Source organism: Mycteria americana, chromosome 17 (assembly GCF_035582795.1).
Source record: "Mycteria americana isolate JAX WOST 10 ecotype Jacksonville Zoo and Gardens chromosome 17, USCA_MyAme_1.0, whole genome shotgun sequence".
NCBI classification, from domain to species: Eukaryota; Metazoa; Chordata; class Aves; order Ciconiiformes; family Ciconiidae; genus Mycteria; species Mycteria americana.
In genome coordinates, this window is record NC_134381.1 from 3,978,586 (window position 1) to 3,993,838 (window position 15,253).

At 69.4% G+C, this 15,253-nt stretch overlaps 1 protein-coding gene across 7 annotated transcripts; it reads right to left on the bottom strand.

Moving 5' to 3' along the window:
* Nucleotides 1–145: 145 nt before the first annotated feature.
* On the bottom strand, nucleotides 146–15,110 carry AKNA (AT-hook transcription factor). Of its 7 annotated transcripts, XM_075519599.1 has the most exons (20): nucleotides 14,977–15,110; nucleotides 9,106–9,387; nucleotides 7,965–8,962; nucleotides 7,377–7,451; nucleotides 6,330–6,389; nucleotides 6,118–6,218; nucleotides 5,852–6,014; nucleotides 5,622–5,749; nucleotides 5,363–5,536; nucleotides 5,000–5,207; nucleotides 4,788–4,903; nucleotides 4,326–4,558; nucleotides 3,901–4,162; nucleotides 3,343–3,516; nucleotides 3,005–3,108; nucleotides 2,663–2,767; nucleotides 2,472–2,573; nucleotides 1,766–1,891; nucleotides 1,292–1,457; nucleotides 146–970 (listed from the first exon to the last, which is right to left on the bottom strand). In XM_075519599.1, the coding sequence occupies exons 2-20, from the start codon at nucleotides 9,272–9,274 to the stop codon at nucleotides 688–690; spliced, it is 3,747 nt and encodes a 1,248-aa protein (XP_075375714.1). In that variant the 5' UTR covers nucleotides 9,275–9,387; nucleotides 14,977–15,110; the 3' UTR covers nucleotides 146–687. The 7 variants fall into 7 exon arrangements, with proteins under 7 accessions (XP_075375714.1, XP_075375713.1, XP_075375711.1 ...); XM_075519598.1 differs by having other exon boundaries at nucleotides 1,292–1,454; nucleotides 6,118–6,389; XM_075519596.1 differs by having other exon boundaries at nucleotides 6,118–6,389.
* Between the last annotated feature and the right edge of the window lie 143 nt (nucleotides 15,111–15,253).

A 15,253-nucleotide genomic window follows, 5' to 3' on the forward strand; every position in this document is an offset into this window, starting at 1 on the left:
AGTGATTCAGCTGCTCGCTAGCTACCTTGGAGAAGAAAAATTCCCATAAAAGCACAAAAAGAGGAGCTTTCCCAGGGAGGAGCTGGCTCGGTTCAGGAAGGGCAGGGCGGAGGGTGGAGGGGGACGGGGGGTTGAGCCGCATCCAGCCCCCGGGGGATGCCTAAAGGCTGGGAAAGGGGCTGCAGAGGGAATCGCGGGTATTTCTGCCCACGGCCGAAACACAGGTAAACACAGCTGCCAAGGGGGGCTCGGCCCGTGTTGCAGTAGGACCTACACAAAGTCAGAGCATCCCCAGAAGTGCTCGGCTCAGGGTGGCACCTGCCTTGGGTGACACGGGGCCGCCCCGCTGGTCCCAGGGCACGGTGCCCTCCTGCCGGGGCTGTGCTCGCACCCCGGGGTGCCGCGGGACGGTGCAGGTCTCGGGAGACCTCTGCCCACGTCTTGCCCCCCCTCCCGCACCTTGGGTCGTCCTGAAGACGGACAGACAGATGAACAAGCGACGCAGGAGGTGCGGGGCGAGCGGGATGGGGATGGGAGCCGGTGCAGGACCCCACGGAGATGCCGCCAGCCCCGGTGCCCCCAGATCTGGCAGGGAGCATCCAGCGCGGGGATGCTGACGGGGGGACCATCCTCCTCCTCCTGCCCCCTCCGAGGGCAGGGGGGGTTTGGCAGGTGCCGGCAGGACCCTCAGAAGAGGCAGGAGCCCCGCAGGTCCCGCGCTCGGCTCAGCTCGGTGGCCAGCGCCCGGCTCATGCGGGTGGTGGTGAGCCTCACGTTCTGGGCAGCCTCCACGGCCCAGCTCAGCGACCGGTTCAGCTCCTCCAGCTCATCCAGGTCCAGGGTCAGGCCGTGGTGACGGCCAGCGGCGGGCGGCCGGGGGGGACGTTCTGCCCGCCAGTGCCCCGTGGCATGCGGGAGGGGGACCCCGGCCACGGCTGGGGCTGAGGTAGGTACCGCTGGGGAGCAGTAGCTGGGAAGAAGAAGGGGACATGGGCTCAGCTTTGCTCCGTGGGCTGTGCCCCCCGGGGCTCTGTGCCTCCACTCTGCCTCTCCCCCACCTCATCCATCTCCAAGCCCCAGCACCCATCTCCCCACGCCCCCCCCCACGCAGACCCCCCCGCAAAGGAGCCGAGGGCTGCGTGACCCTGCTCCCAGCCGGCTGCCGCCCGGGTGCCCGGGCTCCGCGGGCAAACCAGCGGGTCCCTGGGGTGGGCACAGCCCCTCCCGGGTTCACCCTCCTGCCCCAGGAGACGCTGACCCCCGCAGCCCCCCCGCCGCACAGCATCCTTACAGCACGGAGGGCGCGTAAGGCACGAGGGGGACGGGCGCAAGGCAGCCGATGGCGGCGGTGGCACCAGGGCTGGCCGCCAAGTACCAAAGTCCGGGCTGCTCCGGCTTCTCGGCTCGGGGACCAACACGGGAGCCTGGGGGGGACGTGCCACCGGGGCCATGCTCTGCTGTGGGGAGGAAGGCAGTTAGATGTCCCGGGGGTGTCAGATGTCCCCAGGGGTGTCAGATGTCCCCAGGGGGGTGCATCGAGCAGCAGCCCCAGGCGGGTCCCCCCCGTGCCACGTTGGGCTGCCACTGCTGGGTGGAACACACGTGCCCACGGGGAGCGGGTGGTGGCACTGCTGGCTGTCACTTCTGTCCCCAAGCAGCGTGCCAGCGCTGCGCCAAGGGGTCCGAGGGTTGTTCCCTGTCCCCCCCACCCCAGCCCCCACGCAGGGACGAGCCGTGCCAAGCACGTGCCACCCCCGTCACCCACCGCGTGTGGCTCCATCCCTGCCGCCAGGCGCGGGGGGACCCGTGGGCGCCCGGCAAGCGGGGCAGCGCGTCCTCCTCGGGGTGCTGTGCTGGGGCTGCCTCGCAGCATCGCCCGCCCCGGCGCCGGCTACGGAGAGAGGAGCGAGCGTGTCCGGGAGCGTCCCCGCGCAGACCGAGCAAGGGCGGATTGGAAAGAGCAGAGCGGTTTGGGGGAGCGGCTGGGACACGACGCGGGGGCCTTTCCCTGCAAGGGCGGCTGCAAAGGGGGGGTCTGAAAAGGAGGGTCTGCAAAAAGGGGGGGTCTGCAAAAAAGGGGGGGGGAGTCTGCAAAGGGGGGCTCTTCAAAATGGGGTGGGGTCTGCAAAATGGGGGGTCTGCAGAGCACTCTGCATGCGTTCAGCTCAGTTCCAGGCAGAGCCCGGCCCTGCGCTGGGTTAGCCCTTAGCTAAAGGACAGGGCTGGGGACAGGTTCCCACTGCTCCCGGTGACACCAGCGGCTGCAGCCATCGCAAAGAGGGGGGCGGGCACCCCAGGGCAGGGGGGTCCGGCCGAGGGGCAGCGGGGAGAGCCCCCGGCCACGGGGAGTGGGCTCATAACTCCCCCTTCCCCGAGCCTCTGTAGTCAATGAATTAAAGTCATTAGCAGCTCCGTTAGCAGGCGTTAGGGAAGGCCAGGAGGGGCTGGGGGCTGCTCCCGGGGCCACTCACCTGACGGCGTCCGGCTCCCGTGGCACCGGGGGCACCCCAGGGTGCCCGGCTCTTTACGGGGTGCCGGGGCGGTGCGCGGTGTCTCCCCCTGGTACCGTGTCCCTGTCAAAACCCAGCGTGAGCGCGGCCGGGGACCCCAACGCAGGGGTGAGCGCCCTCAGCCCCCAGCACCGACCGCCGCTGGCACCCACCTGTGTACTGTCCCCGAAATGTCACCGCACCCGGCAGGCTCCCAGGGCTCTTCCGCGGGGAGGGGGTGGCCCGGGGCCCGGCAGGCGAGGGGTCCGACTCGGAGGCTGTGGCGGAGGAGAGGGAAGCGGGGTGGGGTCCGGTGGGTCCAGGTCCCAGATCTGCAGGATCTGGCCCTGGGCTGAGCGCGGCTGGGTCCCACGGGGCCACCAGGACTTGCCCTGTCCCCGTGGTCCCACAGCCCCACCAGCACCCCGCTCCGTTTGGGGAAGGGGATGCAGAGTGCAGGGAGGAACATGTCCCCGCTGTCCCCTCTGTCCCCACCGCAGCGGGGTGCCACTTACTGAGGTCCAGCTCCGGCCTGTCCCGGGGCAGCGATGCCGACCTCCCCCTCCTCGTGGGTGCGACCCCGGGGGCTGCCCTGCGCTGCACCGGGGGGCTCGGCTCCCTGTGGAGGGGACAGAGCCGCTGTCACCACCCAGACCTCTCGGTGTCCCCTCAAGCATCCCCCCGACCCACCACCCCGGCACGGCCAGGCTGCCGGTCCCAGCCTCTCCCTGGACACAGCACAAATGGGACGGGCTGGGGCTGGGGGTGTCCCCACGCCCATGGGACACAGTGCTGCCCCCAACCAGGGGTGGCTGCCGCCACCGCCCCTCCCCAGGTCCCTCCTGCCACCTACCCCGAGCGTGCTGCGTCCTTGGGGGATGATGGTCCGCTGGCCATCGACTGTCTCCTGGCTGGGGTGGCACGCGGGGCGGCTTTTCCCTCGGGATAGCTGCGGGAGCGGTGCAGGCTCTCCTCCAGCCTCCGCCGCAGCCGCCACACCTCGTCCTGCAGTGCCCGGATGGCCTGGCTGCCGCAGGACAGATGCCACAGTGAGGGGTGCCCGCAGCCAGCCAAGGCTCCCAACAGCGCTGGCTGCCGCTGGGTGTCCCGGGCGGGGGAGCAGCCCCGTCCTCCCCGGACCCCGTGCCTGTCCCCATCCCCACCGGCCAGGACCCAGTAGCTCAAAACCGAGCCTGGGGCTCGTCTGGGCTGGGGTCCATTCTCAGCCAGCCCACACGTGTCACGAGTCTGGAGGACTCAGTCCCAGCTAGGCCCTGGCTCTCCGAGAAGGGAAAACCTGCTGCTGCCCAGCAGAAGGTGCTGGTGCCTTTGGGGACTTTGCTTGGTGGGGTCCCTGTGTCACCCGGGGAGGGTTCGGCCCGGGGTTGGGGTGGGGTACATAGACACTCACTCGCGTTCCAGGCGGGAGCCCAGCAGGTCGCAGCGAGCCGGGTCGAGGGACGGCGGGTCGGGGGACAGCGGGGTGGGGGACGATGTTTTGGGGGACGGCGGGGGGCTGGCCGGGCCCCTGGCCATGGTGGGGGGGTGGCCGCCGGCGCTGGCGCAACTCCTGCCTTCCACCTCCGAGTCCGTGTGAGCCGGGCAGGAGGCAGGGCACGGTGAGCCGAGGTCGGCAGCGTGGGACGCGGGGGTGTCCCCCCCCGAGGAGAGACCTGGGAGAGCAGAGTCAGCAGGCGGGAGGCACCCCCGGGCCAGCACCCCAAGGGTTGGGGGAACACCATAAACCAGAGCCTTCTGCACCTGCAGAGCCAGGGCCCCCCCTAATCTCTCTCCCTGGGGACACGTCCCTCCCTCCCCGAAACGCTGCCTACTCACTGCCATCACCGTCGGGTCCTGCCTCGCTGCCCGCGCTCTCGGCCCAGCGAGGGGGGGAGCTGCTCTGCGAGGGGGTGCTGAGGGGCAGGCGGGGCCCCCCCATGCCGCCCTGCCCGCTCGCGGGGTAGATGCTCATCAGCGCCGTCTTGGAGGGAAGCGGGGTCACCTCTCTCTTCCGTGGAGGACGGAGGGTTGCGGGGACAGGGATGGAGGGTCCCAGTGAGCCGGGGGTCCTGGGGACGGGACAGGTCATGCGGGCAGCCCCCATGGCTCGTCCCCCGGCCATGGGCCACCCTGCACATCTCCAACCCCCTCCCCAGCATCCCCTCCCTGCTCCCCACGTCCTCGCTGCCTCTCACCCCATCTCTGCTGCCCTTCGATACCCCAATCCCCCCAGACAGAGCCAACAGCCCATGTCCCTGAATCCCCCCCCGGGGCGAGGGCAGGGACCCTGAGCCATACCCGGTGCCGGGGGGCTGGTGCTCGGGGGTGTGCACGGGGGGTGACACCCTGCTGGCCTCCGAGCCCACGAAGCCGCTGTCTGTCTCCGGTGACACGATGCGCTGCTTCTGCAGATGCTTGGGGGGGCAGGATTGGTGCTGAGCACCCCTAGGACTCCTCGGCAGGGTCCGAGGGTGCCAGTTGATGGGGACCCACGGTCCCGGAGGACTCACCTTGTGGGGCCAGTGCTGGGCGGGAGCGCTGCCTGCCCCACTGCTGCGGCGGGACAGGGGCGCCCGCGGTGGCTCGGGGAGCTCCAGGGGGGGCTTGGCTGCGGCCGGTGGCTCCTCAGTGGTGGCCAGGGACAGGTGGCCCCGTGTCCCCCCTGGCCATGGAGGCTCCTCGGGGGGCAGTGGTGCCACTCTCCTCTCTGGGGGATGCCTGCGGGGAGAGAATGGAGCATGAGCGATGGGGCAGAGCAACCCCAAACGGGGGGAAATGCCCTGGTGCAGCCAGCTCTCCCATGGAGGCTGTTAACTCTGAAGCCTATCAATGCCAGTGATGTAAAACCTCCCGCTTGCTCCCACAACACTTACAAGGGGGAGGTCTCGAGGTCGATCCCCTCCTCTAGTGACGGTGTCCTGCAGGGGACCTTGCTGGGGCCACCGTCCCCTGCCGCAGGGCCATCCGCCTCCTCCGGGGACCCGCTCCCTGCCAGGCTCAGCTGCTCCAAGCTCAGCGACTCCGGCAAGGACTTGAAGTGCTTGTACCTGGGGGGGGATCCGCAGGCAGGAGCGGGTGGTTTCGGGGAGCCGCTCCCCGCCCCCGCCCCCCCCGCGCCGCGAGGGCACTCACTGCGCCAGCAGGCCACCGAAATCCTCCTCCGCCCGGAGCTGCTTCTGCCAGAGGGGCCGGGGCAGCCCCCCCCGCCCCGCCCCGCCGTCCCCCGCCGTCCCCCGGGGTCCCTCCGCCAGCGCGGGGCTCTGCAGGGCGCAGTGACAGGGGGGGTCAGAGAAGCACGGCCCCCGCCCCAGCACCTCTGCACCCCCCGCTCCGTCCGCTCCCCGCAGCCCTGCCCGGCTCACCTCGGGGCGCGGGGAGCGGGCGGCGGGCGGCGGGGAAGGCGCCGGCGGGGAGCGGGGCCGGGCCGGGCGCTGCGGGGGGAGATGCCGCCCGGCCCCGGGCTCCAGCCGCTCCTTCAGCTCCTCCAGGCGCAGCCCCAGGCGGAAAATCTCCCCTTCCACCGCGCTGCAAGACAGGGCCCGTCAGTGCCGCGGAGACCCCGAACCCCGCGGCACCGGGGCCCGGGGCTTCGCTGGCGGGGAGGGGGCGGTGGGGGCCGAGCACCTACCGCTCGGGATCGAAGCCCCCCGAGGCCCCCGGGTGCTGCTGCCGGGCTCGCAGGTACGCCTGCTCCAGCGCATCCTGCGCATCCTTCAGCTTCCCAAACCTCTGCGGCACAAGGGCGGCGTCCGGGCCTGCCCGCTCGGGCCCCGGGCCCCGCCGCCCCCCCGGCCCCGCCGCGCGTCCCCGGGCTGGGGGGCCGGGAAGGGGCGGACGCACCTGGAGCTGCTCCCGGGGCGCGGGGCTCCCCGCCCGGATCCAGCCTTCGAAGGACTCCACCTGGCCGGGAGGGAAAGGGCTGAGCCCAGCCCTGCTGCACCCCCCCCCCCCGAGCCCCTCACCGCAGCCCCGGCCTTGCCTGCGCCTGCAGCTTGTGGGTCTGTCCCGCCAGCGCCCGCGTCAGCCGCGTCCCCGGGCAGCAGCAGCACGGCCCCGGGCAGGCGGGACAGCCCCCCCCGGGCGGAGCGGGGGAAGGAGGCCGGGGCGATCCCCCCCGGGCTGGCGGTCCCGGGGCTGGAGCTGCAAGAAAAGACAGGGACAGGGGGATGTCCCAGCCGTGGGTGCGGGGTCTCGGCTGAACATCCCCCCCCAAAGCCCGAGCAGGAGGGCGAAGAGCCGGGCCGGAAAACACGCTTCAACCCACCTCCACCCGCCGGGGCCGGGGCCGGGGCCGGGCCGAATGCCGCCGTCCGGGCCTGCGGGATGCTGAAGGCCACCGCCCGGCAGCCGGTGCCCACGGTGCCCGCGGCGAGGTTGCGGCTGGGCCGCGGCGGGTCGGCGTGCAGGCTCACCTGGGGCAGGGAGAGGGGCTCAGGGCGCCCGCCCCGCGCCTCGCCCCGGCGCTGCCCACCCCGAAGCGCCCAGCCCCGCGGGGGCGGCAGGCGGGGGGGGGGGGGGCACAGCCGGGCACCGGCCCTGCCTCAGTTTCCCCACCCGCGCGGCGGGGCCGCGCTTCCGCCGGCCGTCCCGCCGGTTCGCTCTCCTGCCATTTCGGGGACGTGCCCTGCCGCCGCCCCCGCCATTTCGGGGCCGTCTCCGCGGGGCCGCGGCGGAGGGGAGCCCCGGGCGGGGGGCAGGGCACGGCGGCCCCGCCTGTGCTGCAGCCGCTGCAGCAGCCCCCCCCCCCCCCCCCCCCCCCCCGCCCCGGGCTTGCTCAACCGCTGCTCCCCGGGAGGAGGAAGAGTGGGGCCAGGGGAGGAAGACGCCCCGAGTAGCCCCGGGGACGGGGGGGGGGGGGCAGAGCAGGGACCCCGCCCCAGCACCCACCCTGGCACCCAGGCGGAGCTGGTCGATGGTGTTTTCGGCCTCGGCGTACTTCGTCAGCAGCTTGTGGTAGTCGTCCTGCGGGGAGGGGACGCGCAGCGGGTGATGGCACCCGGCGTGGGGACGGGGGCTCGGAGGATGCCCGAGGGGTGGGTGGGTGGCAAAGGGGGATGTGGCACGGAGGGACGCATCCCTGGGTGGGGACGAGGGGCCAGGGGGGAGCTCCCACGGGTGGGGGACACCCTGGGGTGCAGAAACCCACCCCCCAAAGCACCCAGGAGAGGGACAGCCTCCCTCTCCTCCCAGTGGACAGGAGGGCATCCCAGGGGACAAGCATCCCGGGGGGGACACGAGCATCCCGGGGGGGGACACGAGCATCCCTGCCTCCCGCCCTGAGCACTGCCCACATCCCTGCCCGGTCTTCCCCCCTCGCCAGCCCCCATGCAGGATCGGGAAGGGGTGCCCAGCTCCAAACCCCCCACTGGTGACAGGGCCAGCTCACGGGGCTGGTGACACCTCCATTTCACCTGTACCCCCTGGTCCCCCCACCCTGGAGCCCCTCCCAGTAAGGCCTCTACCTGGAGCCCCTACCTGGAGCTGCTGCACCAGCTCGGTGGCTTGCCTGGGGGACCTGAACTCCTGCGGCAGCCCAGCGGTGGTGGGGGGCTGCAGGGGGGCCCCCTCCCCGCTGCTCAGCAGCACCTCCCGGACGATTTCGGCCGGGGACTTGAAGCCGATGGGGTCACCCGGGGCCCTGGGGCGAGCGGGCAGGGCTCGGCCCCGCGGTGGCCGGTAGCTCTGGTCGAACTTCACCCGTGCCTCCACCTTGGAGAGGTCGGGCAGGGGGTGGTTGAGCCGCCCTCGGCCGTACCGGGTGCCGTCGGCCGTGCCGGCGCCCGTTCCCGAGGGATCCCTCGCCTCCTTGCCGCCCATGTGCCGCCGCCGGGGGCTCAGGGACCGCGCCTGCCGGCCAGGCTTGGGGGGCAGCACCGTGGGCCCCGCTTTCTTGGGCACCCGGGACCTGTCGTGCAGCTGGGGTGCAGGGGGGGTCCCAGCACCCCAGGGCTCCCCGGTGGGTGCCAAGCCAGCGGCGCCAGGGGCCAGCAGCCCCGTCCCAGCTGGCTGGGGCCTGGGGACAGGCTCGATGCTGGTGGCATCGTGGAGGTCATCAGTGGAGAGGCACAGCAAGAGGCTCTGGCTCGGGGTCCAGCCCTGCCCGTGCCCCCCACCGGCATCCCCGGCCGTGTCCCAGCCCCGGTGCCGGCGGGATGGGGTGGCGGGGCCAGGGCTGGTGTCGGACAGCCCTGAGGTGTCACTGCCATCCGTGCTGCAGCCGCGGGGCTGGCAGAGAGCCTGGCCGTCCCGCAATGCCTCGGGGCTGCCGCTGGACCCCGAGCCCCACCGGCCCTCGTAGGAGAGCTCGGGGTAGGGCTCCCCATCGCTCTCTGCCCCAAAGAGCCCCTCGTCCCCCCCGGAGCTGCCTCGCTCCTCGTCCTCCTGCACCAGGTCCCGCCGCGGGTGCCAGCGACCCTCCTCCACCGGGGACCCCTCCTCCACCAGGGACCCCTCCTCCAGGTCCTCGCCGTCGCCTGCAAAACACCAGTGCCGCAGGGCTGCTACTGGCCAGCCGGGGACCCCGGCCCCCTCGCAGCCGCCCTCGGCTCCAGCAGCTCCTGGGACACTCGGGACCCCCCCACGAGGGTCTTTGGGCAGCAGGGAGGGGAGGACTCACCCCACGGTGGGCTCCTGGCATCCTCCCCCAGGCCGATGACCCCATCCTTGTCCATCTGCCTTTCAAAGTTGTCTTCCTCCTCCTCTTCCTCCTCCTCCTCCTCCTCCTCTCCCTCCCAACGCGTCAGCTCTGTTTGTGTCCAGCGCAGCCATGGTGCCGAGCTGGCCATGGCCCGCGGGCACGGCGTCCCCGTCACTTGTGCCGCTTCATGGCCCAGCAGCGGTGGCAGCAGGCTGGGGACCTCCTTGCCACAAATGTAGGTCACATCATCGCTGCCGCGTCCTGGCGGGGACCGAGGGAGAGGGAGGGACGCTCAGTGGGACACCGTGGGCTCTGTTCGAGGTGTCCCCCCCCTGCTGCAGGGGCTTTCCCTGTCCCCCAGACCCTGGGGACAAAGCAACTCCCTATGACAGGGGGTGACAACCTCACCCCCCCCCCCCACATCCCACCATGAAGCCAGAGCTGCCACATCTCCCACGGCCACGATGGTCCCCAGAGGTCCCTGTGAGGACGGAGCCCCCCAGGGCCACCCCAAAAGGCTTTTCCCCTCCCAGGGCGGGCACTGTGGGACATCTAGCCCATGCTGGCACCCTCCGGACGTCACCCCAGCCGGGCAGCCACAGCCTGGGGACTGTCACCGGTGCCGTCACGGCACAGGACGGTGCTGGGGGAGGCAGGAGCGCCCCGAGGCCCCTCCGGCTCCGGGGGTCTGGCAGCGAGAGGGATCGCAGCAGAGGCCCAGCACACTCACTCCACCGATGATGTAAAAGCAGGAGCTCGCCCACGCCCCGCTTCTCGGTGTGCCGGGGTTCCCAGAGCCGCAGCGGCAGCTCGAGAGACATCAGATGCCAAAAACCTAACTGCGGGGTGGGTAGCGAGAAAGGCCACGGGGTTCTCCCGGCAATTTCCCCTCAGCTGGATTTGAGCCCCCCACAACCCAATTCTGGCCATGGGGTGCTGGCGGCGGCAGCTGCCCACGTGCTGATGGCTGGTACCGAGCACCACCGGCCACCCCGCAGCACCCCCAACCCCATGCTGGAGCATGGAGGAGCAACCGGCCCCATGCAGGGTACACTCACCCCGTACCAGCATCCCCAGGACATCCCCATCACCGTGACCCCATTGGGGGTCCCCGAAACGGCATCCCTCTGAGCACCCCAAAACCTTCCTGCACCTGCGGGGCAGCCGGGCTTTTGCAGAAGTAGGAAATGATGCTCGGGTGCTTCCTGCAAGTTTGCAGACGGCCGCAAATTTTTTAACCCCATCGGGCCCTGCGTGGCGGGGACCGAACCCTCCTCCTGCGCCCCTTTTCATCGAAACCTTTATTTTTTAATCCAATTTGGAGCAAAACGCCAAAGGAAAACGGGGGGGGGGGATCACTGGGACCATCAGCAGCTGCAGCCTCCAAAAGACATCAGGATGATGGTCTTCCAGGAAGCCAAGCAGCCCCAAAATTCAGCCATACAGCCCCAAAATTCAGCCAGGCGGCCCCCCCCCCCCCTTGGAAATCCGGGATATGGGCGAAGCCCATATCCCGGATTTCCAAGGTGGGGGGGGGTCCGCCTGGCCCCCAGCCCGAGATGCCCTCGCAGCCCCAGGGACGCCACGGCCGTAACCAGGCACCCCGGTGCATCCTGGCACATTTGCAGGCAGGCAATTAATCCAGCTCGTTACTGTGTAATTAGTGGCACGCAGAAGAGAGCTTGCAGGAGCTCCTGGCTGCTAATGAAACCACGGCACGGTCCCTGGGGTGGCTGCATTTAGCCGGAGGGTGCTGCGGTGATTTTGGGGTGCTGCTGGCTTGGGGATGGCGGTGATGAGGAGGAAACCTATGGTAACTACGTGCTTCAGGAAAAGTCCTCTAACCCACTCTGAAGTCTCAGATCCGCAAATTCCCTGGCTTAAATCCTACTGTTAGTGGGGTTTTGGGGGTTATTTTCTGGTGCCATCCAGCATCAAAGTCCTCGGGCATCGCCCCTGCACCAGCAGCAGCGCGTTCCCAGGCCTGCCTGCGTCCTTGGGGCTTTCCAGGCAGGGAGCAAACCCCGAAGCATCCCTTAGGGTCTTGCAAACCTGCTGGCGTGTTTGCACGAGGATTTATTTCCCCATACGCTGGCTGGGCAACTCCATTCTCCCCACCTGGAGATGCTCCACGGCTCCTCCTGCCGCCGGGGAGGATACGGCTGCCCGGGGGATGCTTCAGGCTCTGCGGCTGCTCAATGCAGCTAAAGAATGATTTTGGCTTTAGCCCTTCTCTGAGCTGGGATGTTTCCAGCCCTGAGACCTTGCTCTCAACCCAGCCTGGAGAAGCAGCACACCAAAGTGCCCCCCCGACCCACCTCGAGCCCTGCAGCACCTCCGAGAGACGAGAAGCCCCAAACACAGCCCCGGGGGGGTCCCAGCGGGCGGGCGGTGGGTGAGAGGAGCCCGTGGGTCCTGTTGTCTCAGGGCAAAGAGGGTTAAAACGTTTCCTACCCGGTTTGGGCAGGCCGGTGCCCGGATCATGCCTAACCCGCACCGCATCGGCTGTCACCCCATTTCTGAGCAGCATCCCCCTGGGCTGCGCTGCCCGCAGCAGCCGCAGACTCCAGGATCTGCTTGCAAATCCAGCCACATTTATCGCTTTCCCAGAAAGTCCCTCCACCGATGGTCATGGTGGTAAGAGAGAAAAATCTTGGAATTTTTTTCCCCTTTGAGTTGCTTGCTGTTATGGTAGCACAGAAAAGCTTGAAAAATGATGTGGCTACGTACTCAGGAACCACAATGCAAATGCAAACAATCCGTGTGTATGTGTGTGTGTGTATATATATATATATTTTTTTTAATCTTGCTCTTTGAAAGCCAGGATTTTGCAGCAGGGCAATCAGACAAAGAGCTAAACAGAAATTTAAAAGCCTCAGCTAGAAAACGTCTTTTACCCTTGTACTCTGCCCTGCCTGAGACCCTCAGCCCCTCTCCTCCCTCTGCTCCTTGGCCTGGGCTGTCCCGAATCGTGCCTCAGGGGTGAGGTGCTCAGACGAGGGAGGGGTTGCTCAGGGCAGTGATGAGTGCTGCCAGGTCTCTGCCCGGCCAGCAAGCAGGAGGGGTTGCCTCTGCCGTTCCCTGCCCTCTGCTCCTAATCTCTGATCCCCTTTGCAGGCAGCTTCACCCTCTGCCACGGCGATCCTGTCCCCCGTCCCGCTCCCTGCCCCGCAAACCCGCATGGGACAGACGGAGGTGCGGGACTGAGACCGCGCAACTCATTGCACGCGTGAGGCAGAGGAACAGCAGCGCAATCGAGGCCGAGGCCCCGTCGCCGCACTTGGGTTTATCGGTGGTGACAGCGAAGGAGATGCCGCATCCCCCGCCCCAGGGCTCGCTCGGTGACATGGCGGGGGGGGGGACAGGGCCGCTGTCACTCTGCCTTCGCTGCCTCATCAACCCTGGGCAGAGCAGGCGGGTTGGGGGGGGCTCCAACCCCCCACCTCCATCCCCGTGGCGCGAAGGCGACGTCCCCCAAGTGATGGGGAATAACCGTCACTGTGCCCCGAAATAAAATATCCGTCCGTTGCCCGGGGGGGGGGGGGGGTTAAAGCCCCCCCCCGCGTCCCAGCCGGGCACATCTGTGCCCGGCTGGGACGCGGGGGGGGGCTTTAACCCCCCCCCCCCCCGGGCAACGGACGGATATTTTATTTTCCTAAACTCCAGTTCCAAACCCGAACCCAGCTCCAGAGAGCGGCCCATCTCCCAGAGGCGCCAGGCACCCGCATCCCCGCAGGGGTCTGCACCCCAGCGCCAGCAGCCCCGCCTGCAGCCAGGGACCTCCGACCGCGGGTATTTTGCCTAAAAAGCTCGGAGCCTGAATCCCCGTGCAGCTCAGGGCTCTGCAGGGGGGTACTGCTCGCGCACGCACTGCATAAAAATATCCATTTTTCTGCTTGAGCGTCTAAAAAGAGAGGTTAAAAAAGCAAGCGGGGGCTGATGCCTGGTCCCGGTGACCTGCATCAGGGGAGGGCTGGTTTTTGGGAGCGTGGGTCTTTCGCAGCTTCCCCCTGCTCCCCTTCCCTGCCTCAGCTCGCCTTTTTGTCCGAGCCCCTAGCAGGAGCCGCACGTCAGCCCTGCCATCCAAAGCATCTCTTTTGGGGGGGTTTGAAGGAGGCGAGAAGAATGGCCTCGGGCTGAATCTTGGCAAGGGGCATCTGCACTCCAGGAGGGAGGAATTCCTGGGTTAGAAATCCTTTTTTTTAAGCCCACAGAGTCCCGTTTTATGAGCATGAAAGAGGGCAGAGAAGCGGAAACGTTGCTTTCTTAGTTTGCCTTATTTCCCATTAAAACAAGGGAGAAACAGTCATAGTGAGGAAGAGCCTGACAAAGCCTCCTCGTCCTCTGAAAGCACGCACGCCTGTTACTACGCCATCGCTCAAAAGCCCACGCGTCCCCCCGGTTCCTCTGCCTGGAGGGGTCACGTCCCCCCCCAGCTCCCCCGCGCCGGCACATCCCCACGGAGAGGTACCGAAACCCTGTGGCGGCAGCATCCCTCCATCACAAGCACGGAAGCGAAGCCCCGCGGCGGGACAGGGAGCTGCTCCCGTGGCCGCTTTCCTGCCTCCTCTCCGGCACACGGACCCTCCTGTCCCCGATGCAGGGCCCTGTCCTCCCTGGGGACAGCGCTGTCCCCAAGGCCTGCCCTGGAAAGCTGTGGGTGTACACCGACGTACCTGTGGGAGCTGGGGTGAGCCGGGGCTGCCGATGGCCGTAATGCCGGCCAAGGGCGGCCTTAATCCCCGTCTGCAGAGAGCTGCCACCGCGGCAGAGCCGGCGGCACCAAGATCCCTTATTAGCAGAGGACAGGGGGAGGCGGCGGGGGACGCGGGAGGGCAGCCGGCCCCGAGCAGCCGCCAGCAAGGGGAACCTGTGACGGGGTTAACCAGCAACGGGCTGCATTTGGGTAAACTGCGCATCGACTGCTACGCCCTCCGCTCAGTCCTTAAAACAGCCCTGCCTGGATCATTTCCAAAGGGTGCTGCAGAGCACGGGAAACCCACGGCACCCGGCTGGCACCCACAGCCCGACTTTAAGGAACCGAGTGCGCTCAAAGCTGCCCTTTAAATAAAAGGAGGAACTGAAGTTGAAGGCAGCCCTCGCAACTTCCTCGGAGGAGCCGCAGGCAGCGGCACGGCCTCGTGTCCCGCCACCTCCGCGCGAGCCCCGGGCTTGGCTTCGTGCCGCCCTTCGCGGCCGCGGCCACGCCAGCCTGACGAAACCTCCCGAAACCCTCCGGCCGCACCTCCCGCACCCAGGCGCGGCGGCAGATTCGGCCCCGGAGGGTGAGGAAGCGCCGGAATATGAAAAGTTCTGACAAGTTGCCTTGGGGCCACGAAGGCGCTGGTGGCGTGGGGCGGCGTGGGGCGGCGTGGGGCGGCGTGGGCAGGACACGTGCTGGCGAGAAGCAGCGCAGCGGCGCGTCCCGCATCCTCCCGGCCCGCGTCCTCGCCCGCGGGGACCCCGGCGGGGCTGGGGGTTCCCCCGCTCCGCCCAGGGCCCCCGGCCGGCTCTCAGCTGCGAGCCAGCCCCGCCAGAGCCGGGCTCAGCAGAGCCGGGGGTGCCGGAGGCGGCCCCCGGGACGGGGCCAGCCCCGCGGGCCCCCAGCTGCGCATCCAGCTGCGCATCCAGCTGTGCCCCCAGCGCTGCCCCCGGGCCCTCTCCTTCCCTCCAGCTGCAGCGGGCGGCTCGCAGGGAGCAGCCGCGCCGCGCAGCGCCGGCCCCGCGCCCTGGCCCGGCCCCCGCCGGGGCACAGCCGGGGGGCGCATCTGGCCCGGGGGCACCGCTGGAGGGGCACCCCCCGCCCCGCGCATGCAACAGCTGCCCCGCGAGCGCCCCGCGGCTGCCCACCTGCAGGGAGGGCCCGGCCGGGCCCCCCTCGCCCGGCGCTGGGCGGCTCCGCTCGGCGGCCCCGGCCCGGCCCCGGCCCAGCCCCGGCCGCCGCCGCCTCCCGGCCCGGCCCCGCCGGACAATAGCGCGGCCCGCCGGCGGCGGGGGGCGGGGCCTGCGTCATTAGCATACCCGCCACTTCCCGCCAATCCGCGCGCGCCGCCGCGCGGGGAACGGGAGGCCGTTAGCATAAACCCCGCCCTCCCCGTATTTGCATAGCCCGCGGCGGGCGGCCAAT

What these genes read in the sequence shown, in the direction of transcription:
- AKNA (XM_075519596.1), bottom strand. Translation starts at nt 9,274, where the DNA reads ATGGCCAGCTCGGCACCATGGCTGCGCTGGACACAAACAGAGCTGACG. An exon ending in AAGGACGCAGCACGCTCGGG is followed by an intron (nt 3,109 to 3,342) that starts GTAGGTGGCAGG and finishes TCCCCTCCACAG; the next exon opens with GGAGCCGAGCCCCCCGGTGC. An exon ending in ATTTCGGGGACAGTACACAG is followed by an intron (nt 2,574 to 2,662) that starts GTGGGTGCCAGC and finishes GGGTTTTGACAG; the next exon opens with GGACACGGTACCAGGGGGAG.